General features: G+C 41.9%; 1 protein-coding gene and 1 long non-coding RNA gene across 2 annotated transcripts; one reads left to right on the top strand and one right to left on the bottom strand.

Annotated features, from left to right (window-relative positions):
* Window positions 1-1,632: 1,632 nt before the first annotated feature.
* Window positions 1,633-23,188, top strand: LOC135488732 (uncharacterized). The gene is made up of 3 exons (XR_010447025.1): window positions 1,633-1,826; window positions 22,268-22,486; window positions 22,982-23,188. It is a non-coding gene; the product is annotated as an uncharacterized LOC135488732 (long non-coding RNA).
* A 663-nt stretch (window positions 23,189-23,851) lies between these two features.
* On the bottom strand, window positions 23,852-24,865 carry LOC135484637 (nuclear apoptosis-inducing factor 1-like). The gene is made up of 2 exons (XM_064766295.1): window positions 24,356-24,865; window positions 23,852-24,058 (listed from the first exon to the last, which is right to left on the bottom strand). Exons 1-2 carry the CDS (start codon window positions 24,863-24,865, stop codon window positions 23,852-23,854), a joined length of 717 nt encoding a protein of 238 aa, XP_064622365.1.
* Window positions 24,866-25,345: the final 480 nt, after the last annotated feature.

Below are 25,345 nucleotides of genomic sequence, written 5' to 3'. Positions count from 1 at the left end.
GTAAACATGTTCTAACTCCATATGATTATGTTGCCATGGAAACCAATTTTTTGAATAAAATTGGAAGCAAAATTCATGTATTCTTCTTCCTTTTCATGTTATGTCTACTCCATGACAGTAGAAGAAAGCGTTCTTATCATTATTAACCCCTTCCAGGCCGTTACATACTGTGAAAAGTTCCGCGCGTGCTCCTCAGGACATGTCATCGCGAGAGTCGGGCCTAACTACAAAATAAGAGTTAAACGTTCGGCTGGAATCCGATCCAATCTTAGTCTAACCCAACAGCACGCCCGAACTCGGTCATTGTTAGGTACAGTATCTTTATGTTAATGAAGTACCTGCGTGTGCACAAGGCGTGCAATGACGTCTACCATACCTTCAGGTCAACATCCGGGAATTTAATTTACAAGCTTTGAACCAGAACTTGCAGAAATGGCATTCAAAAATCCTGGGACCAAGGTTTTCTACTACGATCGTTAGACAGGTGATCAGGGAATGTTGCTAGCTTGCCTTGGCTCTTGACCTTCCTCCCGCTGTCGTAACTACTTGTACATCGAAGCTGGGCAGGCAAGTTGTTTCTTTCCTTGTATTTTGAAGCAATATGTCTAATTGGGCTCATTTGGTTATGCGCGTGTACTTCAGCCAAGTGGAAAATCTCTCAGGGCTCCACATAGGAGGGCCGTAGCAGCGAACATTAACCCAAGACTTCCGCAGCCGCACTTGTTTGAAATCGCAGAGTTAGTTGTTTTTTAAGCTCCAAAGAGAGATTTGCCACTGCACCAAATTCTTGTCAATTTCACACGGCAGAAATGGCCTTCAAAAGCGTTGAATATATTAATATATTAATATATTTATACATGTTCACAATACCTTGTTTAACTTCCTTGCTAACCAATCCAACCATATTCAACATGGATGAATACTAATTTCTTCATTACCTGGATTTAGAACGAACCGCACTTTAAAGTGTAAATGCACTATAAATAAAAACGAAGCCTCGTTTTGAATTCAGCGGTAATGGTTAGGCACCCATAACCGCTTGGGTTGTTGCTAAATGTGGAAGGGTTTTAGTTTATATGCCTCGGTTTTTGTCTACATTTTAGTTCCAACCTCGCGGTTTTGGTGAGACAATCAATACTCCAGTTCGGTATGCCGATTCCTTAAACTAAAACCCGTCTTCTATGACCATCTCGTCGGATATACCAGAGGGAGTTGTAATAATAATGGTCTGTATCTGGAACAGGACTACTAATTGTATTGCTGCATGTATCGCTGAGCAATAACTCTCAAAACGCGCGCTATAGTGATGTAACCTCCTACAATGATGTTTTATTCTGTACATTGGGAGCATCAGCAATGCTTCGTAACAGGTCCTGTGTACTAGGTTGGCGGAGTGGTGACATCTGTTATTTTCAAAACCTAACTTCAGCTCGGCGGACCATGGCGTGGTTTGTCAATGCCTACAAAGTCTCCCTTTAACTCCCGAGTATCAACGTTCATCCTGTGCGCCGCCATAATGAGAGCTCTGGTTGGCTCCAGCAGCTCGAGTAAACCCTGATTGGTTAGCGTCACATTCTTTTATACTGATTATTTACATGTACTAGCGCTTTGATCAGATGGGTCAAACAGTTAGCGATATAAAGAACGCTGCATTGGTCACGAAGAGCACATGGATTATTACGAACTTGCGGAATAACACTGTTGGCATTCTTGTTGTAATTTTGTGGCATTCTTGGTCTACCTCACACCGCGCACGTTACATTGAGCCAGGATGAGCTGGCTTACGTTCACGTTCGCTGTATCTTGCAGCTTGGCATTATTGGCAGGTAAGTGTAGTATTGTCCATGCTTCTTCTAGTCTTATGTTTCTATCTCATACTCACATTCAGCGTTCCCTCCTACAATAGACCCGGTTAATTCTGCATCATACCTGATATCTGGAGAACGCTGATCCGAATTGTTAAAAGCAGGCCCGAGTACATCATTATAACATATTTGCTGTGTATAGGGGGAATGGCAGATATACATCCGAAAATATGCACACACAGTTATATGGAACGTTTGTCAACCAGTCCTGATACATCCTAGTGCCGCCCCTGTACAGGTACGTAGTGCTGGGTCTGTTTAACGTTTTTGATTGTTATCCATATTTTAGAGTCATTGCATGACAGATTCAGGCAAAATCTGGCACTTTGAGTCGTTGACCCCTCCTGGATCTGGCTGAAATTAGTTTTTCGGGATGGCGACTATAACCCCCAACCTTCATAACCGAATTATTTTACGATCGTGTGATGGTTCCTAAGTTATGCCCCCCCCCCCCCCCGAAGTTTGGACCATTTTTTGTCAACTATACTATTGAAGGTACCAACTTAAAACCTCAAAAAATCTTTACTTATACATGTAATATGCGCCCAAAACCACAGATGTAGTGCTCTACATCCGTGCCCAAACCAAAACTTATTGATAGCGGAGGGGTGCATTAGTATATGTAGCTTATAGCTGCTTTTTACTTGAGACACTCATTACAGCCCAAGTCACAATTGACATCCTTTCTGCTTCGCGTCAGTTACGCGTATCGCACGCGCACCACTGACGCGCCATCGGCGCGATTTTTAAAGGGATATCAATTGCGATTTGGACTGTAAGAAGTCAGCTAGGTCATGTAGGTGGCGCCAAAGTAGCTCCGATGGCCAATTTTCATATTGTTTTTATTCCAAATTCCAAAATACTAAAGGGGATTTCGCATGACGAACATTTCGGCCTTCTTTTAATATTTCTCGGGCGGTGAAAATGAACCTTCTAATTTCCTGTCGATAAGTCCGGCGTAGATCAGTAAGCTAGACTCGGCCTGATAAACAGGGAGAGGCTAAATCATCAACGATCCGAGTCGATGTATTGCGCTTGCGCTGAATCAAAAACATATCATTGTTTACGATCGATTGCGCATGCGTTGAAAAAAACATGTTGTTGTCTATTTCTATATTTAGGCTGCAGTAACATTACCACGTGCTATTTGTTGACACTTATTTCTAAGCAGATGCATTGATGACGGAGTGTTTAATAATTTTGATTTATCAAATGAAATCCCGTAATCATTATACATTAGGGCGAAGTAAAAGATGCTCGTACATCATAATCTGGGTTGATGGGTCAAGCGGGAAGGGGATTCCGGGGGAGGCGGGCGGGGGGGGGGGGGGGGTCCCACTGCACTCCCAGTGCCAGTCTAGTTGTATTCACACGATAACTTACATTTTGACTTGGCTATATCTTGAAGATTTACTTTCTTCACAGCTTCGGTCTGGAGGTAACCCATCTGCAGGAGGGTAGAACTACAACACGATTTATCTCAGATCCCTGTCAACTTCCAGCTGATTTTGTGTTAGTCCTGTTACCGACCAGAGCACCGACTTATGCCTCCAAATCTTTTATACTTTGCGTACTCAACATCGATACTTTGTGGTGGTATCTATCTCGTAGCTTCTTATTATATTCTCAACAGTCAATAAATCATACAAGATTAGGGATAAACATGTAGACAAAAGGGCCTGCAATTATGAGGCGTAATGTGGGAATTTAATTATTTCCCTAAATTATTTGAAATAATCTCATTCTTTCAAACAAGTTATGAATATATTTTCCTTATTTCGTCCACTTTTTGAAACAGTTATTTTGTATTCAAACCCGCAGTTTTATTTATCAAACCATCCTTTATTTCAAAATCAGGAAAACGTACGAAAGCAAATTCAATACCATTGAAGTTGTGCAACCCATGGTTTCAAAACCACACAAAGTTGACGTTTTCATTCTTTCATTCTTCTGAGTCGCATCGTAATTATTTCGAACCACAGCCATGGTTTTAATCAATATATTAGAACTTATTTCATCCAATCCAAGAGATCCAGTCGTGGCATAAAATCATTATTAAGACTAGATGAACGTAGTAAAAATAACTAAATTTGTGATTACATGTACATCTTATGCAGTTCATTGACAGGGATCAGTATTAACATGCAACGTTATGCAATGTTACCCGCTACAAACGTATGGTATGTGTATAATTTTCTAACGCAGTCGCTGCACATGCGCAGTGGGCTTACATTGTCTATTCTGGTCTCTGCGCAAACAATTATACCCACACAATCGGGTAGCAGTGCCATGGTTTCAAATCATTGAACTGCAACTTTTCATTGGATGCAAACCATGATTTTCGCAACTGTTCTAATATGTTGATTTATAGTTTGAAAACAATAAGATTATTTTAGTGACAACATACATGCAGTATGTATATAGAGGGCGCACATAAAATCGATATTCGCGCGCGATGGATATGATGTACTGATTCCATTGGATTATTAGTATGTGTGTGGTCAGTGCAAAAATCGCTGGCCGGGTCGAATTTAACAAAATCATATTGCCAAGTAATCACATTTCATCATTTACCAGCTTGTATGCAGTATGTAGAAGCTTTGACTGATATGATTCTGTAATTTTTACTATTAATGCAGCTTGTGAAAGAGGAGTATCCAAAGTCTTGATAGCCATAACAACATTAAAAGGCAAGGGAGCCGAGTCCTAGCCAGGACAGAACGAGATGAAAAGCCGCGAGTCCATCGTTTAAACTTTCGCGTTTTGAATGATAAATACCTATGCCACGCCCATCCGGAGATACGCCAATGAGGATGGAAACTCCCCCATGAGCATGGTGCCCATGTTGATTCATTTTTGTTATCATCGACATGTTAAAAATTGAAACCTTATCAATATCTTTAAACAGAAAAGCCTACTCCATGAATAGACATGAACGCTTCGAACCACGTCGCCAGGGCCAGAAGTTCCTGTAAAATGTACATACTTGTGCCTTTGGTGTCAGACCATGCATATTCAAGTCCACCTTGTCCCATTCAATGGTCTTTTGATAATTTGCTGATGACGACGGACAGAAAAATCAAAGCGTATATTTTGATGGTATTGCTCGAAAGAATACTTCGAATCAGAGAAATGTCATACCATCCATATGGGAACCTTGGAGAGTTTGCATCCGTACTGTCGCACTATATCCGAACAGGCACGGCACAGGTGACAGATCATTTCGCCAAGTTGCTGACTGGATGATAGCGTGGCCGATGATTGAACCTTGTTGAGACATTATTGATTATCTCTCGACAGCCTCAGCCAGGTACCTTGTAATGGACCGTGCCAGTAGGAAACAGCGTAGGAGGGAGGTTCTTTAGATATACATGTTCATGTATATATAGGTAGCAAGGTCGTCTTCTGTAAATCACCAATTACTTCCCCAGAAGTAATCGATATTGACTCAAATCGTGGCTGCTACATGTTGAATTTGTGCTAAAAATTAATTGCATTTGCAGTTTTGTGCCAACTCACTCATATTAGCCCCCGTGATCAACCGCTTTCATATGCATGATATTCATGATAGAATCTCTAGGAATCTTGTCAAGCTAGTTTGGGCATGCGTACTGATTGAGTGCCAGTTTCTAATGCATTTCAAGGTACCTTCAGCCTTTAATGAAACTTGCTGATCAGTGTACATGTATCTACGAGCCAAAGTTTGTTATAACGGACGGTGCTCTTTCACTTATATTTTTTGACTTTTGTTTGTCCAAATTGTACCAAAGCTTGGAAATAGATGAAGTTGCCCGATCTGCCTTTTCTTTTTCTCGCAGTTCGGTCATGCCCAACTTGCAGAATTCGCGTCTCAAAGTTACTGGTAAATGCGTTGCAAAAATGATCTTCCATTCAGAGACTACGCATGCTTGAAGCATGTTGATATCCTTATTGATTCAACAAATTAAAATTAAAGTTTTTTTATAATTGCAAACATGCTCATAACTTTGACATTATCATGGACAAGATCCAATTTACTAAGTCTCCTCATTACTTACACCATTCGTTTCTGACGAGCTGTTATGTTATTCTGCAGATCCAGATGGTGACTTTTCCCACGCAATGGTATATAGTCTTGCCCCTCCTTGAACTGACTTTTGCCAAGGGATTTTTCCCATCAAACTAACTTCATCTTTGGTATCTGAGAACCCCGAACAATCGAGGACGCTTTCCCTAAAGAAACTTGGCACAGTTTCGCGATACTGCCGCAAGTAACATGTACAGTCCTTCAAAAAAGTAAATGGACACACAAAAATCAAATTTTCTTGAAAACGGCTGGTGATAAATCGATTCGGTTTGCTGCATTTGATAGGACATTTAGTTGTGCATCATGGTATCTACCACATAAAAATTAGCCATTTTATCTAATACCGACTTTTATTGATTTACAAAAGGCCCCAAAATCAACTTTTTCGTTTCCGATTTTTTTCGTACTTTTTCTTGATAGGATGAATCACCATGATGAAAAACCCACGTCCCCATATCAAGGTGATGAAAATATCTTGTGTTAATTGGTGGGAAAACAGCATTTTATGTCAAAATTTTGCACCTTGTTTATTGACTTTGGAATTACTTTGGAGAAGTCGACCATAGCCAATTATGTCAGTTTCAACATGCAGCCCGAGTGTTAATTCCTTATTGGCTGAGGTTTTGAATGGGGGTGGAAATGTTGTTAACATTGATGTATTGTAAACGCGAGGGTAAAGTAATATTGGTGAACCCATTGTCCAGCTTCCAAATCCAGGCCTGGGAGAGCTATTCATAGGCATATTAAACAAGGCCATTGAAATGGTGACATGATTCCGGTTGTCTGGGCCAGGTGAATAATATCAAGGGGGCATCTCCGCAGTAGAAGACCGGGTAACAAAACCCTTTTGCACAAATGGGTTAATAAATTGCAGATTCAAGTGAAAACTGTGGAATTTCTTAGATATTCACTCATAACTCAACAGAAGCTTCCAGTCAATATAAAATTTGCCCCCAAAAAATGCGTGATAAAAAAGTTGATTTTGGGACCTTTCATAAATCGAAAAAATTGACTTATAGGTAAAATAGCAAATTTCCAAGTGGTAGATATCATGATGCACAACTAAATGCCCTATCAAATGCAGCAAACCGCATCGATTTATCACCAGCCGTTTTCAAGAAAATTTGATTTTTGTGTGTCCATTTACTTTTTTGAAGGACTGTACATGTATATATTGTTTGCTTTTGAATTCTAGTGGTTCCGGATAGAAAACGACCAAGATTGGAGCTTGCACTATGGTACCGCACTTATTGCTGATTAGCCGGTTTTCTAGAAACTACTATGTGCTATCGCAGCCAATTAGAACTGATGACCCCTCGAGAAATCATCGATCAGCGGCAATTCTACCACGTAATCATGTCTGAGCGCGTCCGCCCGTGCCCTTCTATTCTGATCATTGGCTTCTTCAGTTACCAATACTTCGATCGATTTTGCACCCTCACTGGTAATCACGTCTACACTGACCGAATCGTAACACCGCTTGCTGACATGTCCAACAAAACCATTTACCCTTTTGTTGCCGAAGAATTCTTGAAAATGGCCCTCTTTTTCGTCAGGTCCGCGATTAGGATGGACTAGCTTTTTCTGTAGCAGTCACACATCCACTGGCTGTTTGGTTCGTGCTCAGGCGAATTTCAAATGCATAACTTTGGACACGTCGTGAATACTCTCTAGAGGTGGTGCGTTGAAAATGGACCGTCTGGTGATTTCACGAGTGGCCCCAGGCGTACTCCAGGTGTCGGGATCGAACGTGCTGCTAACGACCTTTCTTCTGATAGCGGTCTGGACTTGCTGTGTCATTCGAGAGTCGGCAGATGGCAAAATGAATAAAATGCCGTCACACTCTTAGAAATTAAGGTTATTGAGCCTCTGAAAAAAAATTTTTTTCGACCAACACGAATATGTACCCCGTAGAGGTTTATTTGGTGAAATGAAAATCCCCCAATGGTTTTTGAGACTGTGAAAAACGTCAAAGGGTTGTTCACTTCGCTGCAAAACGTCTACGGGGTGCATTTTAATGTTGGCCGAAAATCCATTCAAACTTTTCAAGGCTGAAAACCTTATTTCTAAGAGTGTGGAGTCGCAGTTGGGAGAGGGGAGTGGAGAGAAGCAAAGCCCCTCTCTCAACCCTATTCATGTCAGGGGCATTTAACTCATTTTGTCTAAAATTGAATTCTCTGTCGACGGCACTTGGCCTCGAGACCATGACTTGTGGTCAAGCCAGGGTGATTTCGCAATACTTGCAGATTGCCAATTCGCATAAAATATAGTTTATTTTCGAATTTATTCAAACTGAATGGATGTCATCTGCTAGATATCATAAAGAAATTGATCAAAACAAAAAAAATCGCCAAATAAGCATTTGGTAATTCCTCCTGTTATCTGAGTGTGCCAAAATAGGCACAAGTGTTAGCTGCTGAATATAACCCCGTCAGCAGGGAGTTACGGAATGGAGGGATTAAGGTGGCACTACACAGTGGGGACAGGGTCCGTTTTGCCCCCCCCCCCCAAAGAAATGTAGTTCTTATGACGCATGTCGTTTCCATGTGCATGATTGGGTGCATCATGTTCCAAATACTATTTACTTTGACACCCTGGTCTTAGTTTCCATGCGCAGAGAGATCTTTGGCAGTTTTATGAACCTAGCATCTGTGTCATTCGAAGCGGGTCTCAATCCCCAGTTAAACCTCAATATGTAATATACCTTCCGTCTGCCACGCGAGGTTGGGCGTAGTCGTGCGAGTGTCAATTATGCTCGTTCAAGTTATAGGCCATACAGCTAAAAAATTGCCAAGATGACCCCATGTTTTTACATCAAATAAAAAAACTAGATGCATTTGGCTATCTGCCGGTGGTAATGTCATTCCCAAATCATTCATTTTGAAGATCGCACACATCATGCCATTTTTTGGTCAATTATTTACCGTTTTCAGGATCCATGTGGTGTCAAAGGTGGCCCCACCTATCGGTGCATTTATGAATTATATGCTATGAAATTGCCGTGGATTTCTTCTCTGGATTCATACGAACCCAGAAATGTATAGATTATGGTGCCTGTGATGTATGATTTGGCCTCGGGCTCGTGTCAATTGCCAGGGGCCTATTTGACGCTGCCATTGACACCGTTTTCCGCACTGTGTAGTGCCACCTATGGGACCTATAATAAACCCTGGGCTCTGAGCCACAATTTGTCTGCTGAATCGTTACTTAGATTCTTAGGCTGGTTAATACTCTAAGATCTTTACGAGTAGAGGGGAGCAAACTACCCCTACTCTCAGAAACCCCGCCACATTTGCTAAACTTACGCGACCAGTCTCAAGCAAGACAGTCATGCTGCTGTTAATTGTATCCAAATTGGCCCAATGGACCACAGTTTTACCTTCTACATTGATTCACTGAGCCGAGAGATAGTTTACAGGAGCAGGCCTAACATCACATGCATCATCATGCATGGTGCATGATGATGATGGATCATGCATGCATGTAGTGTAATGTAGGCTACTGTTACAGTATGTGGTTGTAAACAATGTTATGATGAGGCTTCAAATTCAGTTCAGCACCGGGGTTATCAGGTTCATTTTTAAACTAAGATCGGGTCCATCACCTTATTCATCACATACATGCATGACGTAGGTATTTAGGCTTACAAACCTGTCCAAGTGTGTTCAACATAATCAGATTCATCGAAATGGGCGTAGCAGACGACAGTAGATTTCATGACGGGCTGCCAATATCTGTCATTGTCAATTCGGCGCACTGCATCGCACCACAACCTTCTCCTTTCATGATCTTTTGGGAAGGTATGCCCTCCTTCATTTGGGCAACCATCAACACAACAATTTGAAGGCATTACGGAGAAAAAGCTTATGTTTTGTCAGTCGGGGACCAGCAAATGTCACGAAATGAAGCGACTTTCCTGTTGGAGCGATCGCGGCGCCTCTAGTGTCAAAACTGAGTTGTGCCTCAGCGCCGTCTGTAGTTTTAGTTCCTCCGGTTTCTCATTAGTGGAGCGGCTAAGGCAGGATTTCCAACAGAATCGTTCAGTTTTTGCCGAAAGAATGAAACTTTGCACAGGCGTAGTTCTGCCCATGGGGATACAGAAAAAAAATGAAACACCGAAATTCGCGCCTCCTGCTGGCTGCCATCTTGGATTTCAATATAGCCGCCATTCTGCATCTATTATCACCCATGACTTCTTAACTAAGTTGGAGAGAAATGTTCTGTTCGTTGATAACCCCCCATTTTCAGGGTCAAGGAAGTCCAAAAGACCATCCGTATTGGATTCCAAGATGACCGACATATAGGATCATGTATGACCATAGCTTCGAAACTGAGACAGATAGGAATGCTCTGTTTTGGCATGAACACACTAGGGGGCGCCATATGACAACTACGTAGAGGGCTAACCAGTGCATGTATGTGTCCGATTTACCAAATTCCAAAAAGTAAACAGAAAAAAAAGTAAAAACACTTGAAAACTCTGACCATCCAGAAAGGTTAATTTTAGCTGAATTATGGCATTGTTGGCACTCCATATCAATTACAGTGCAGTGCTGCCATCTATGATTCTATGTCTGTTATGTCTTGATATACTTCATGTGCCTGTGCCAGCTAACGCGCATTAGTATTTCATGCGCCTGTGTAATATTGGTACTTCTGTTGTGTGTTGCTTAATAAATAGTTTGTTCAAGAAGCCGATTCGTAGATTGTTTCTGTGGCCTTCACAGGCCTACATAGGAACATAACAATGTCGAAGACAAGCCATGACATGGAATTGAATTAATCACTCCTTCAGTAGGTGTTTTGATGATGGAACAATATTGAAAATTTGATTAAGAAGATAAAGAGGTAAGATACTGGCCAGTTCAAAAAACAAATACAAAATCGAGCATGTTGTGAAATGTCAATGTGAAAGTGAAAGTGAAAGTAGTGAACATTGCACAAAATCCAGCATGGTTTGAACACTTTAAATTCCTTGATTAAACTATTGAGAGAATCAAAGCGGGGCATGCATGATTAAAGCAACTTTCTCAGCCGGAGGCTTTTCACAGATTTCCATTGGAGGCTGGTATTTCACTCCAACACCACCCCCACAGAAAAAAAGTATCAGAGATTGCTGCATTATGCCATTAGTCTTTAGCAGTAGCTTCTCCAAGACCATCAGAATCAGAAGAGATCACTTTGCTATATTAACAAACTTACCCCCCCCCCCCCCCCCCCCCCAACGCCCCAACCCCAACTGTTAGCCCTCTGAAGGGACAGCAGCGGGTTATTAGTCTTTCGAAAGGAACCTTCAGGAATTTCAAGACCTTGGCATGGTTCCCTTAAACTTCGTCCGACTGAGCTAAATGACGGGTCCGGTATTTCAGAGACTCTGCAGTCAAAGCCAGCAAATTGGCATAAATCATGCAGAAACATGTTCAGAGATTGGAGGTTAGACACTTGCTAGGGTTGCTAAGATCAATCGACTGCATATTTTCAAGGGTGGTCATTCATTCAATGGTTCCCTGTGTGAACGGTCAGATATTGTAACAAATATATTGCTGGCATTGGTCAACATGATCCTCAATGGTCCAAGTATACAGTCTCAAACAAATAAGGCGAAATCAAGAGTGCTGGTTTCGCAAACTATTTCAGAGCTCATTGTTAGCTAACCTCTGGGAAGCTTATACGACACCGTGGCGTCCGTCGTCGTCCGTTAGCAGAGCACGTTTCGTCACCGCTAGGGCTAGATGGGTAAAACTTGTTGTGATGGTAGCTTTGGGCAATATGCCCTGACGTATTTTTTTTTCGCGATATGACCTACTATCTGGCCTCCAGGCGGCCATCTTGGAAATCAGTTTTTTTTCCTTTTTGGCTCACCGTTAGGGGAGTCTATACGATAGCCCTGTGTCCGTCGTCGTCCGTCGTCGTCGTCGTCCGTCGTCGTCCGTATCCTGTGTGGCACGTTTCTTAACCGCTTGTGCTAAGAACTTGAAACTTTGTACACATGACCTCCTAGGTCAGAGGTACTCTGACACTGAATTTCGGTCCGGTCTGAATCATGACTTGGCCACCAGGGAGCCAAAACTGAAAACATAAAAAGTGTGATATGTCTCCTATTAATGATCCGTTTTCAATAAAACTGTTATGGTAGGTACTCCTAGCAAGCATACATCACATATCATGCGGGTTTTTGATTTGACCTACTTTTCAAGGTCACAGAGGTCAAATGGCGTAAGTTGGCCGTTAGGATGTAACTATGGTACGTTTCTAAACTGCAATGACTTTTGATCCCAAATTTAGTACACATGTACCCCTCAGTCAGGTGATCTCAGGGACCGAAGTTTGGTCCAATATGATTCACCACCTGACCACCAGGGGGCAAAATCCAAAAACCTTAAAAATGTGATTATTCCTTAACTTCTTGCCCGATTGCCACCAATTTGATATCATGGGTACATCTAACCACCATACAGTATATGTCACACAGGTTTTTAATTTGACCTACTTTTCAAGGTCACAGAGGTCAAATGGCGTAAATTGGAAGTCAGGCCGTAACTATGGCACGTTTCTTAACCGCAATGACTATTGATCACAAATTAAGTACATATGTATCCATTGGTCAGGTGATCTCAGGTACCAAAGTTTGGTTCGATCTGATTTGCCCTTTGGCCTCCAGGGAGGGGGCCAAATCCAAAATTCTTCAAAATGCTATTATTCCTTAATTACTTGCCCGATTGGCACCAATTTTATATCATAGGTACATCTAATTCTAACAACCATGTGTCACCCGGGTCTTTTTTGATTTGACCTACTTTTCAAGGTCACAGAGGTCAAATGTACTGTAAATTGGCCATTTTGGGGAAATTGTAATTGGTTGGACCTACATCAAACCTAACCCTCCATGACACAATACCATACTCTTCATCCATCTTTCCTCCACATGAGGTGAGCACAATGGTCCTTGCCATTTCATTGAAGCTAATGGTTGTTCGTAGAGTGAAGAAATTTTTATAGTGGGTATATCTAATAAGGTTACATGACATATCACTCGGGTTTTTGATTTGACCACATCTTCAAGGTCACAGAGGTCAAAAATCACTAAATCACCGATAGGTGACACGTTTCGTTTCTATTTGAGCTAGAAGGTTCTAAACTTGTGAGCACATGTATCTAGGGACCCTCTATTCTACTACTTGTCCCGCTCGGACTTCAAATATGGCCATCTTGAAAATTAAGCAAAGTCTGATTGCAACCAAATTTCATGTGACTGTACATCTACGTACTCTCTTACAACATCCCTGATTTTTCAGTCAAACCCATCTACCAATATGGCCGCCAGGCGGTCATCTTGAAAAAATAAACAAAGTCCTATTACTCCGAACGGATTGCAAACAAACTTCATGTGATTATGTATCTATGTACTCTTATCAATATCCCTAATTTTCAGTCGAATCCCATGACAAATATGGCCGCCTGGCCGCCATCTTGAAAATCCAACAAAGTCCTATTACTCCTGAACTGTTGAACAGATGTCAACCAATTTCCATGTGACATGCACTCTCTTCTATAACCTTGAAATTCAGTCAACCTTATAACCAAAATGCTATACTTAGATAGTACCGGTAATTTTCTTTTGTGCCATTGAGCCGAGAAGAATAATATTATTGAATGGAATCAAAACTGGTGAAACTAGCCAGAAACTGTTCTCCCCATATCCACTGCAAATGACATGCATTAAATTACCCGAGGTGAGTAAATGATCCCTGGACCATTTCATTTTCAATAGCATCAAGGGTTCAAATAAGAAACGACAAACCAACACCGTCCGGCATTATATTGAAAAGGTGGGTTCTATTCCAGTTTATCTTGGTATGAAAATCCATGCTGCGACACGAAAGCGGGGACTCGTTGACCGTCTCCATTAACTCGGGCTTTCAATTCTTACGATCGGGTATTGCGAATATCATCCGCAGTTGGCAGAAGTATCATAGCGCGTTTTGATAAAGATGGTGTTGTCTGTCCACCACAGTTGAAAAATGGGATTTTCACCACCGGTCAACTTGATAACATTGACCATAATTCGAGCTCCGTTACGTCTTCAGACTCGTTTCACGAACTGTGCATTCATTGTGCCAGCATCCCGTTGAGGACAATCAAGGACAACAGCGGGACCCTATTACCGTAGACGGAGCAAACGCGGACAAACAAATTCCTCCCCTTCCGGTATCTTACATTAACATTCTACAGGCTGGACCAATGCCGAAGGAGGTAAAAGCTCCGATTATTGAAGAGCCAATGAGGCTAGACTCAAAGAAATTCCTAACAGACCGTGAGAATGACTATAAGTGCCTTAAGGAGGTGGCGTCACTTGTGAATGAAGGGACCATAGATGTAGCAGAATTCGTGTCATGGGCCGAATATCATGCATCTGTTCAGGATAATCCTGAAAAGTTACCCACACCTATAGCACTGATGCCATTGTTCAGGGACCCATCCCATTCCTCTGCCACCATAACACACTGTATGAATACAAACAGAGCAGCAACACAACTCCTTAATTTAGGGCTGGTACCAGTTTTGACCATGGACCAGGAAAGCGGATCCAGTGGAAAATGCCGGAGTTGTACGATGAGGATAAGTATGTAGTGAATTTGGGCCCCCTCCACATTGAAATGGCTGGACTTAAGATGGTTAGAGACCTCCTTGAGGGGAGTGGGAGGTGTGACGCCCTTGTACAGGCTAATGTGACCAGTGAAGGGGCAGCCGATAGTTTAATTCGTGCATCACATGTAGCCAAGACCAGGCGAGCCCATCAAGTCAGTGCAGTCTCACTGTATATTCTTCAAAGACAGGCATTCGCAGAGGACCCAGAATTGTATCGATTTCCCCAACTCCAGACTGCCAAACCGAATTTATACATGCACTGATACATTGGCGCCTTCTTGATTGACGCGCAAAATAGCCGTGTGATGCCGTCTGTGACACGAATTGGTCGAAGGCAGATGAAGCACAACCGTCTCATCCTATCCTACTCAAAACGCTCAGTATCGTTCTGCTCACAAAAATCCGGAGGACGATCTGATGAGTTTACAAATACACACTTTTTGGCTCACCGTAGGGGAGTCTATACGATACCGCAGTGTCCGTCGTCCGTCGTCGTCGTCGTCGTCGTCGTCGTCGTCCGTCGTATCCTAGTTCAAAAACAGTGGCACGTTTTTTAACCGCTAGGCCTATGAACTTAAAACTTTGTACACATGACCCCCTAGGTCAGATGACCCGTGACACTAAATTTCTGTCCGATCTGATTCTCTACTTGGCCACCAGGGGGCCAAATGTGGATATCTAAAAAGTGTGATATCTCGCTTATTAGTGACTTGTTTTCGATAAAACGTTTGTGGTAGGTACTCATAGCAAGGATACATCATATATCTTACGGGTTTTTAATTTGATCTACTTTTCAAGGTCGCAGAGGTCAAATGGCGTGAATTGGCCGTTTGAGTGTAACTATGGCACGTTTCTCAACCACCAAAGCTATGAGCTTGAAACTTGGTACATATAACCCCCTATATCAGATAACCTCTGGTGCTGAATTTCAGCCTGATCTGATTCTTAACTTTGCCACCAGGGGGCCAAAACAGAAAAAGTAAGAAGTGCAATAGCCTGCTTATTAGCAAATTGTTTTTGATGAAATTTTTATGGCAGGGACCCCTAGCAAGGTTACCTCAGATGTTGCACGATTTTTCGGATTTGATTTACTTTTTAAGGTCGCAGAGGTCAAATGGCGTAAATTTGCCGTTTGAGTGTAACTATGGCACGTTTCTCAACCGCAACAGTTATGAACTTGAAATTTTGAACAAATGACCCCCTAGGTCAGTTGACCTTTTACACTGAATTTTGGTTCGGTCTGATTATTGACTTGGTCACCAGGGGGCCCAAACTCAAAACTCAAAAAGTGTGATTTCTCGCTTATTACTGATTTGTTTTTGATAAAAGTTTCATGGTAGGTACTCCCAGCAAGAATACATCACATATCTTACGGGTTTTTGATTTGACCCACCTTTCAAATTCACAGAGGTCAAAGTTGAAAACTTTACCGTTCTTGGACGTTTTGTCGTTGTTCAATGTAAAGAGTTTTAATTTTGTGTAATGATGCATTCTAAGAAGCCACTATTTGTATGCCAAGTTTCAGCCAGATCGGAATTCAAATATGGCCGAAATTGCATGTTTTGTGGGTTTTTCCTCGTATTGTGGCAATCCAAAGGTCGTGAGTTCAAACCCCGGTCAAGGACAGCCAAAAATATTTTTATTTTTCATCTTTTCCTTTTTTCTTTTCTGAGTTCTATCTTACATTTTCTTCATTTTTTGATTTATTTGGTGCCATAGATTTAATTAGGCGGCCATCTTGGAAATCGTTTTTTGCCGATTGCTGTAGTGTAACCAGTGATGAAATTGTTATGGTCAGGTGGATGTGTCTTCATCACATATCACCCTGGTTTGTTATTTGACCTACCTGTCAGGGTCACTGAGGTCAAAGTTAAAAATATATTCACCATTGTCATGGAGTGGCACGTTTCTTCACTATCATTTTCACCTAGACTCTACAAGCTTGGAACCACAAGTCTCGGATTCACCACTTGGCCAGGGCCGGCTCTGAACTGGTCACAGATGCATGTATAAAATATGAGAGGCCTACATACTGTAGCACTTTCTGTAACTGTCTACTAAAAATACTTACGGTGAGCACAATGGCCCCTGGCCGTTTCATTTGTACGTCCAGAACCAATCAAGTTGCTTGTCGGCATTGTGTTCTTTGATTTAAAATCAAATTTGTACGATGACTAATGTTTTGCAGCTGTCTTTTGTTAATTGGCCGGACCCCTTGTTTTTCTGCTGAACGTTCGCGGAGATAGTGTTCGAATGAGTCCTGAAGGACTGTAGTTCAAAAATGCCTTGAGGTCAAAATCTCCTTCCTGGTCCCAATTTCGTCGATGAATTGCCGTGGAATCTTTCGCTCAAGAAGTGGCACTAGGAAAGAAGTGCATTCTTTTAATACTTTACGTTCAAATTACTTATTGAGCAAATATCCTCCATAACAATGATAACCTAATTGTAGAATTTACTAAGTTCCGTTTAGCTGTTAGCTCAGGCTGGAGTTTCCAAGAATGCGCTCCACTTTGTGCATTATGTACCATCGAATTTCGGGAAGTTTTGGCAACTTTACAGAAGCAGTTTGATTGATTCGCAGTTGAGGACACACTATTCGATTTTTCTGTTCTTCCGGTAAAGTTCTTTTTTGCGGTGATTAGAACCTTTCGGTCTTATTTCTGTCGTTTTATCGTTCTTCAGAACGCCCAGAAAAACAGTTTAGTCCTCCCGTTTGATCGAGCAAGGTTTTTTTTTTAATTCCGTCAAAGCGCCCAGAATGTGTACATGTTCTCCTTCATCAGAGGGAGATTTCTGTTTAAAACACTTCCTCATATTTCCATGTACTGTTTGTCGAATGCCAAGTGTACAGCCTTACGTTTTTGAGTGCCTTTTTTTAGCTGGACTTGTTCCGTTTTGTCTCCCACGTTTTTGTTACGTCTGCTTCGGCGTTCTCTGCTCTACACTTGGTTTGCTATTCTTATTTTTATAGGCGTCGTTAGAACACTGCGTTGTGTGTTCTTGTGTTGGTGTTTACAGTGAAATAAAGCGCTCTTAGAATTTCGAAAAGTATTTGACAGCGCTCCCAACTCAAATTTAGATGTGATGACCATAAACTGCCAATTGAGACCAGACGTTTTGCAAATGTACCACAAGAGCGGTGGCTGTGAACTGAGTGTAATGATGGTTCCATTGGTGACGAATTCCACTTTATATTTGTATGTAGAGATAATAGAGATAATATCAACCTGAGAAATAGGCTTATTCCAGCACGTTTTCTTGTGAATCCTAATTTGTATAAATATAGTATAATAACTATAAATAACCGATCTCGATGGCCTAGTGGTTAAGGCGCCCGCCTCGTGAACGGAAGGTCGAAGGTTCGAGGCCCGCTGGTAACCTCTTTCCGATGCGGCCGGTTGGTTAGCCGCCAGCTAGTTAAACATAGGGTACAAACTGCCTTCTCGCCAGGCGCCTGGCATTAGAGATAGGAGTTTGGAAGTGAAGAGTTTCTCATAAGCCAAAAAGCTGGCTGGCCCTTTCATTAGGGGTGACACTATAATAAACAAACTTTACATACTATATTTACATACTATAAGTATTTCGAAGTGTTTGTAATTACCCGATAAATATCCTTGTTAACTTGGCCGTTTATCTGAAAAAAAGCTTTTTATGTAAATACTTAGGACTATAAGTATTTTGAATGTTTATTTGAAAAAGGCTACTGTGTTAGTACTCAGAACATTCTCGGACCCAGTGAATGTCCTTGACGCAAGGACACAACGCGCCGCGTAGCGGCAAAATAGTGAAGCTGGCGAAACATTTATAACTGGTCACGCTGATCTCATTATGGACTTATAGCGCGATTATGGGGTTGTAACTATTTTGCTGTATATTGTCACGAGGAAAGAATAGCACGCAACCTAACGCCAACCGATTTATATAAAGTGATAATAAGAAGGTATATAGTTCAGTAAATGTTAATAAATAATCATTCCTTATCGTCTTTTGAGAGCATTTTTAATTGTAAAAAGTATATGCTTACGTCACAGAGTCTCTGCAATGGTCATTTTTATCACAGTAGTGTCGCGCAGCTAGACCTTCTTCATTTATTAGTCTGGCGCAAGCCAGGCGTTCATTGTACTAGACCTAGACGTTTTCTACCACAATGTATCTGGGCCGAAGAAACACTGCGCGAGATTACCTCGAGCTGGAGCTAAGAATAGATTATGCTAATGAGCATACTTCCACGCTGAGTTTTCCCAAAATGGTGCATATCGCGCGAAGCTACATAGCCTAATACCATTATGCCCCGTGTGGTGGCGCTGAGGCGGCCGCTGTAATCAAGAGGGTGGTTGAGTCACTCTATGTTACGGACCTAACCAAAATTGCTTACATTTCGCATTGCTACAATGAAATACCTTATACTGAAACCACATGTCTGTTGACTGTGCTTTAAGAGGGACTGGCAGTGTACTGTGCTTTAAGAGAAACTGGCATCATGCCTAGTCCCTCTTAAAGCACAGTCGACAGACACCACTATACCCCCTCACACTCAGAAACCACAAACGCCCACCCCTTCCTGCTACCTCAATAATTCTGGATAATTCAACTGTTTGTTTGGAAATAGCTAATGTACAAGTCTATTGTAAAGTGTGTATCTTAGGGTATTGAGTGTGGACGGCGAGCACGGGGCTGGTGTGGCCCGGGTGATGGCGGACACGCGGGATTTTCCAATTGGATATCAGGGGCTGGTACGGGTCGCCGCGGCGCCGTGCCAATGCCCATACACTTGCTGAATGTTCATTGTGAATACTGGTGTTAACATTCATGTTCAGTGTGCTCTGGGCGAGAAAGAGAAATTTAGGCCATGGGACGAGTGTGAAAAATGTGAAGTTCCGTTTGACAAATTAGCGGGCAAATTGAAAACAGCCGTTTTTGGGTAATATGGGGGTGCTGATTTCAAAATTCAATTTTTCTCCCGCGTAAAGTTGCACATTAAGTCAGAAATGAGACCCTTAATAGGGCCTAATGGTCCCAAAGTAGGGGTCAAAAAGTTGATGTCATCGAAACATGTCAACATGGGTATCAAAATGAAGGTCTATGGGGGTACTTTAACATTGCATAGTTTTTGGCCCCCTTAACGAACCGTGGGACCCCCAGGGAGGGTCAAAAAGGGCAAAAGTGGAAACTTTGACCGCCTCCCATGAGCTTCATGGGCACCGCATGTGGATAAAAACTGTTTTATTCGACAGTACTCACATAGACCTTTTCAGAGATACCCATGACGACACCCTTGGGCAAAAGGTTTTCGAGATCTTAAATTTGGAGCCTAAAAAGGGGTCAAAATTACTATCTCGGCAACCCTTACCCCGAGAGTGTTGTCATGGGTATCATTTTGAAGGTCTATACGATTACTGTCAATTAATGGTCATATTGGCTGTTAAGTCACCAAACTTTAGAATTATCTAATAAAATTCCTTGAAAGGCCATAGATTTGTCATGCTCGGCATACACATTTGTAGGCCTATGCCCATGTCTGTACATTGACCTTCAGTGCAAGATGGGTTCAAAACTGGTTCCTTTCAAAACCATTGGAAAAGTTTGAAAAATCTGCAAATAAAATCACCATTTACTCATAAACCATAGTTGATTTCTTTTCTACAAAATGCTCACTTCCCTAGCAATGACCCTTATTCACGCATTGATAAGGTTTTAGGCAGAGAAAAATCGGCAGGTTTGCTTATTTCTTGCACTAAAAAAATCCTTTGTTTCTCATAATCAATAAGAACCTGAAAGACTGTTTCAATGATTCAATATTTGTTACTGACCCCAAATATATCTTTGATATAAGTAAGCAGCATTCTTTATTATATTTCATGTTTTAGGTTTCGGACTTGTAAAACTTTCAGAAAAATTCACCCAGTTTCTCTGCCCCTTGTTTGTAGTCATCTGTTGCCCTTGGAGACGTCCTTAAAGTACGTACGCACTGAAGAGGGTCCACAGCTGAGAGTAAAGGGTGCGTACAGGGGAAGGGGGTTCAATGGTCTGCGTACGTAGGCACCGAAAGCATCATTTTTCTCATCTTCAAAATGTATAATAAAGTGTATCATTTTCCAAATAGAACAAAGTGAAATGCATGCACATACTCTCAATATCTTTTCCACCATTCGCTTGCTTCATACAAACTCGCGCGCACGTCGTTTTCACCTAATTTTCAGTAGAAAAACAAGGTTTTCTTCTTTAAAAACGTAGTTTCCTGGAATAAAACCACGTTTTATTCAATGAAACTAGGTTTTTATCGAAAAGGCATAGGTAAAATATAAAAACCACGTTTTCTAAATCAAAAACCAAGTTTTTTTGCAAGAAAACTATGTTTTTAAAAATTAAACCTATGCTTCTAAATGAAAACCTAGTTTCGTAGAAAAAAAACGTTTTGTGGAATAAAACTAGGTTATATACAAATAAAAATATAGTACACAGGGCGAATATGAATGATCTTTACGATAATGTTGAAATGTGCCAGGGCCTTATTCATGAAGCCTTCTTAGGGCTTAGTAAGCGTTTACGAACTCGTACACCGCTCGTAGTGTGCTTTTATCGATTTGCGTCATATTCACAAAGCACTCGTCACTTCAATCGACCTCGTAACGCGTTACTAGAATTACGTGAGGTGTTTTAGGCTTCGTTGAGTTTTCGTAAATAGTTTGAAACACTTGTACGCTACAATCATGGCAGCTGCGTTGGTTTTATTGGAAGAGGTTGAGGCCAGACGGGCTTTACGGCGGCAGCGTGTGTTTAGAGACAGATTACAACCACTCGACGTCTACGATGACGTAGATTTATATCAGCGGTACCGGATGACTCGACCAGTCCTCTTTGAAATCATCGACTTGTTAGCAGGTGAGATTGCCCCAGCCACCATGCGATCACGTGCAGTACTAGCAACTCTCCAGGTCTGTGTTGCACTCAGATTTTTTGCTACCGGCTGTTTTCAACTTGCTAATGGGGACATGGCTAGTGGCTTGAGTCAACCTACCATATCAAGGATTGTGACCAGAGTTTCCTCTGCTTTAGAAGCTAAAGCACAGCAGTTTATAGTGTTTCCTCGAACGGCTGCCGAGCAAGAGCGTGAGAAAGAGGGTTTCTACTCTGAACGCCATCGGATTCCGAATGTCGTCGGCTGTATAGATGGTTCACTTATTCCAATTCAGTGTCCCTCCGTAAACGAGGCGTCTTATGTCTGCAGGAAACAGCGACATGCCATAAATGTGCAAGGAGTCTGTTCGCATGACTTGAAATTCACTAATATCGTTGCCCGTTGGCCAGGTGCCACACACGATGAGTTTATCTGGTGTAACTGCAGCTTAAAGGCGAAGATGGAACGTGGACTACTGGATGATGGTGGATACCTGCTAGGTGACAGTGCCTATCCTCTCAGACCCTACCTAATGACCCCTGTATCCCACCCAGAAGATGCTGCAGATAGACGATATAACGTTCACCACCGGCGAGTTCGAAGCATCAATGAACGAACATTTGGAAGATGGAAAAACAGATGGAGGTGCTTACACGTAGAAGGTAGGCCCCTGAGGAATGTACACTCATTATCATATTATGCAATTCCGGAGATTGCATCTAGGACCAGTCGCTTAAACAATGGAATATATACTTACACATGTATTCCAAATGTTTGCTATTTTTTCAGGTGGAACCCTCCGATTTCGACCCGAAAAGTGTTGCTCAATTATCATTGCGACTGCCGTGTTACATAACATATGTGAAAACCATGGACTTCCCGTTCCTCGTAATCCACCCGCCAACGTGGACAATCCCGATGCGACAACAACCCTCTAATTGGTTTCGCAGACAACTAGACGGGCGTGGACGCAAGGACAAGAATGATAGATTAACATTTTAGGAATATGTACGTATTTTTTACTTATTTTATTGCCAAATAAACAACCGAACCATCACCAATTACTGCTAGGGAGAAATATGTGTGTTTGACGAGAACAACGGATAAACACCAAATTCTGTAGATCTACCATAACACATGATTGTTTTGAAGAAAAAAACTATGATATCTACCATAACACATGATTGTTTTGAAGAAAAAAACTATGATAAGCAATTATATATCTCACAGAGTAGGTTACACATGTAGTAGGCTACAACTCAGTCACCTAGGGCAGATGTAGAACCCAGGCACAATTGTCCGTAATATTTCGGCAGTGTTAACAAGTTTACCATGAAGGAATCACTCTCCTTTGCCCATATTTTCCAGTGCAGCAAATGAAGACGGTCTAGACCTGTGTTCCTTCCGTTTTGGACCAATATCCTCCGATTCACTGGCTTTCATGACTAGTACCTCCAAAAGATGCACATCCTTTTTAAGGATATCAACTTTTGTTTCTTCCAGGTGAAGCCTTCTTTCTTCAACATCAAGTCGCTTCTTCTCAACTTCTACCCGCTCCTTCTCTACCTCGACTACTTCAGCTGCATGGGAAAGTTTCCTTTCTGCTGCAGATCCCATGGATGAACCAGCCTTTCCTGATCGCCGGACAGAAGAAGATGAAGCTGAAGGAACGTCACCATCCGAGATGTCATCGACAGGATGAGTGATGAATGGTGCTACAACTCGACGATTTGTCTGAAATGTTGACGAAATTAAAATCATGTTAATTTTAATAGTAAAATTCTTATGTGGTTCATTTCTTGACCACTCACATTTTTTGGGGTGTGGGATGTACTGTCAACTGCAGCGATCGTCTGTCTGTCGGTCGGTACGTTTCCTGTTCTAGCCGAGTAATTTGGGGAAAAGGGAGATGTGAAATTAGAACACTTCCCCCTTCCTTAAATACGTAGATACACAAACACCACTTCATGGGCCATCCCGCTAAATTAGTAATTTTTTTCTGTCTTACCTTTGGTGATCCCCGAAAGTCAAGTACAGATGACGTTCTTGCTGGGACAGAAGAACCACGCTTTGAAAATTGCAAGCTGCGGCGTTGTGGTGGTGGAGTAGGAGAACGGACGGCTTCATCGGAGTTGACATCATCACGGCGTGTCATGGTACATGAAGCTCTCTTATTTCGAGCAGCCTGAAAAATAAGATCCATTGTTGACTGATTACAAGCAAAAAATACAAATTGTTTGCTTCATGCATTAGTTTATAGGCTTTTATGATTATAAAGCTAATTATTTAGCGCTTAATACAATATCACCAATATTTAAGGCATAAAATCGAGCAATTAGTCTTTAACATGGGTGAAGTAAACAATACTTACAGTCACTGAGTCAGTGATTTCTGCAAATCTACACGAGCGGACGTCTTTGCTGGAAGAGGAGAATCTCCCATGGACTCCATAAACGATCGGGAGACGGGACCCTTATGTGGTCTCACACGATTCCTTGGTGGTGGAGAAGGAGAACGGACGTCTGCATCGTGGACGGCAATGTCTGGGGACGCAATGGTATCTATTTCGTTTCGAAGTTCCTGTAAATTCAATTTAGTGGTTGAAATGGATATCAAAGAGAGGAGGGTTTGTTACAATATCAGGTTGTAGTGTTGGGGGAAGGGTAGGGGCCCTCACTCGAGATTTTTGTATGATGCAGTTCGGGAGATTTATTTACCATTTTCGACATGGCATACCAGTTTTACCCGTGGCAAAAAGAAGTATGCGTTATGCCAGTCACTTTTTTCTTGCCATGGGGGTGGTAGAGTTACTAAATCATTCTCTAGACTCGGCCATCTTTGAAACGTGTCTTTGAACACTGGTTGCCAACAACTTACTTGTTCTGATATCTGCGTTTCGAAATCGAAGTCGCGGTCCTCGTGGTTGTCATGGTCGCCGGAGACAGGCTCTTCTGTATCTATGCCGCCAGGGATTCCCTCAATCATTTCAGTCCCGATGAGTCCTGCAATCCTTTCCTCCAATTCCGTTAGCTGAGGAATGGCATCTTCCAATGGCACGTTGCCAGTTTTTGACAACATCTTTTTTACATAGACGGCCTTTTGTTTGACTTTTGATTTCATATCGTCCCACTTGTGCCGAATGCTTTTGTTTGTTCTAAGTACTGTGCCAACGCTGTTCACTCTTCGCGTTATGTCACTCCACACATCCTGCTTTCGCTTCAATGCAATCACGTCTGAAAACTTGTCATTAATAACCCTCCAATTCTTTTCCACAAGACTAACTAACTTTAGAACTTCGGTGGGGGAAAACTTCGGCTGACGGCTGTTAGAAATTGTGTCATCCTCGTCATCTCGCGGGACGAGAGTTTTTCTCCTCTTCGGTCCCATCACGCTTCTTGCAAATTCCGGGAAATAATGGTGTATAGAGCTTGTGGTGTAACTGTATATAGGTCTATTACAGTGACGACACGCTCAATTGTATTTCATAACACATCAATGACTCACCCCGGCCAAAGGGCTTGTGGTATTCGACTCGATGACTCGACGACGCGATGACTCGATGACGCGATCAAGTTGGAATCTTTTTAAAGAATATCACTGCCTGGACTGTAATTTATACATAGAATCATAAGTGGAGGAAAATAAAAAAGAACCGATCATTACCAATCCCTTTCCAGCTGTTTTCACCGTATCTAATCCGACCATTTTTCGTTTCCTACAAGTTCGCATTTTTGATAAAACCATGCGCCATGTTGCTATGCAAGCTATACACCTTTCCAGAAATGGGGCGCCGAGTGTCCGAAATAGTGATGTCATAAGGGGAAACTAGGATTGTGGTGGAGGGACAAAGGAGATAGTCATGGTTGA

The sequence above is a fragment of the Lineus longissimus genome, chromosome 1 (assembly GCF_910592395.1).
Source record: "Lineus longissimus chromosome 1, tnLinLong1.2, whole genome shotgun sequence".
Lineage (NCBI taxonomy): Eukaryota > Metazoa > Nemertea > Pilidiophora > Heteronemertea > Lineidae > Lineus > Lineus longissimus.
The sequence above is the reverse complement of the archived record's forward strand: the minus strand, read 5'-3'. Positions and strand labels throughout refer to the sequence as shown.

What these genes read in the sequence shown, in the direction of transcription:
- LOC135484637 (XM_064766295.1), bottom strand. Translation starts at nt 24,865, where the DNA reads ATGGGACCGAAGAGGAGAAAAACTCTCGTCCCGCGAGATGACGAGGAT. An exon ending in AAACGCAGATATCAGAACAA is followed by an intron (nt 24,059 to 24,355) that starts GTAAGTTGTTGG and finishes TTGAATTTACAG; the next exon opens with GAACTTCGAAACGAAATAGA.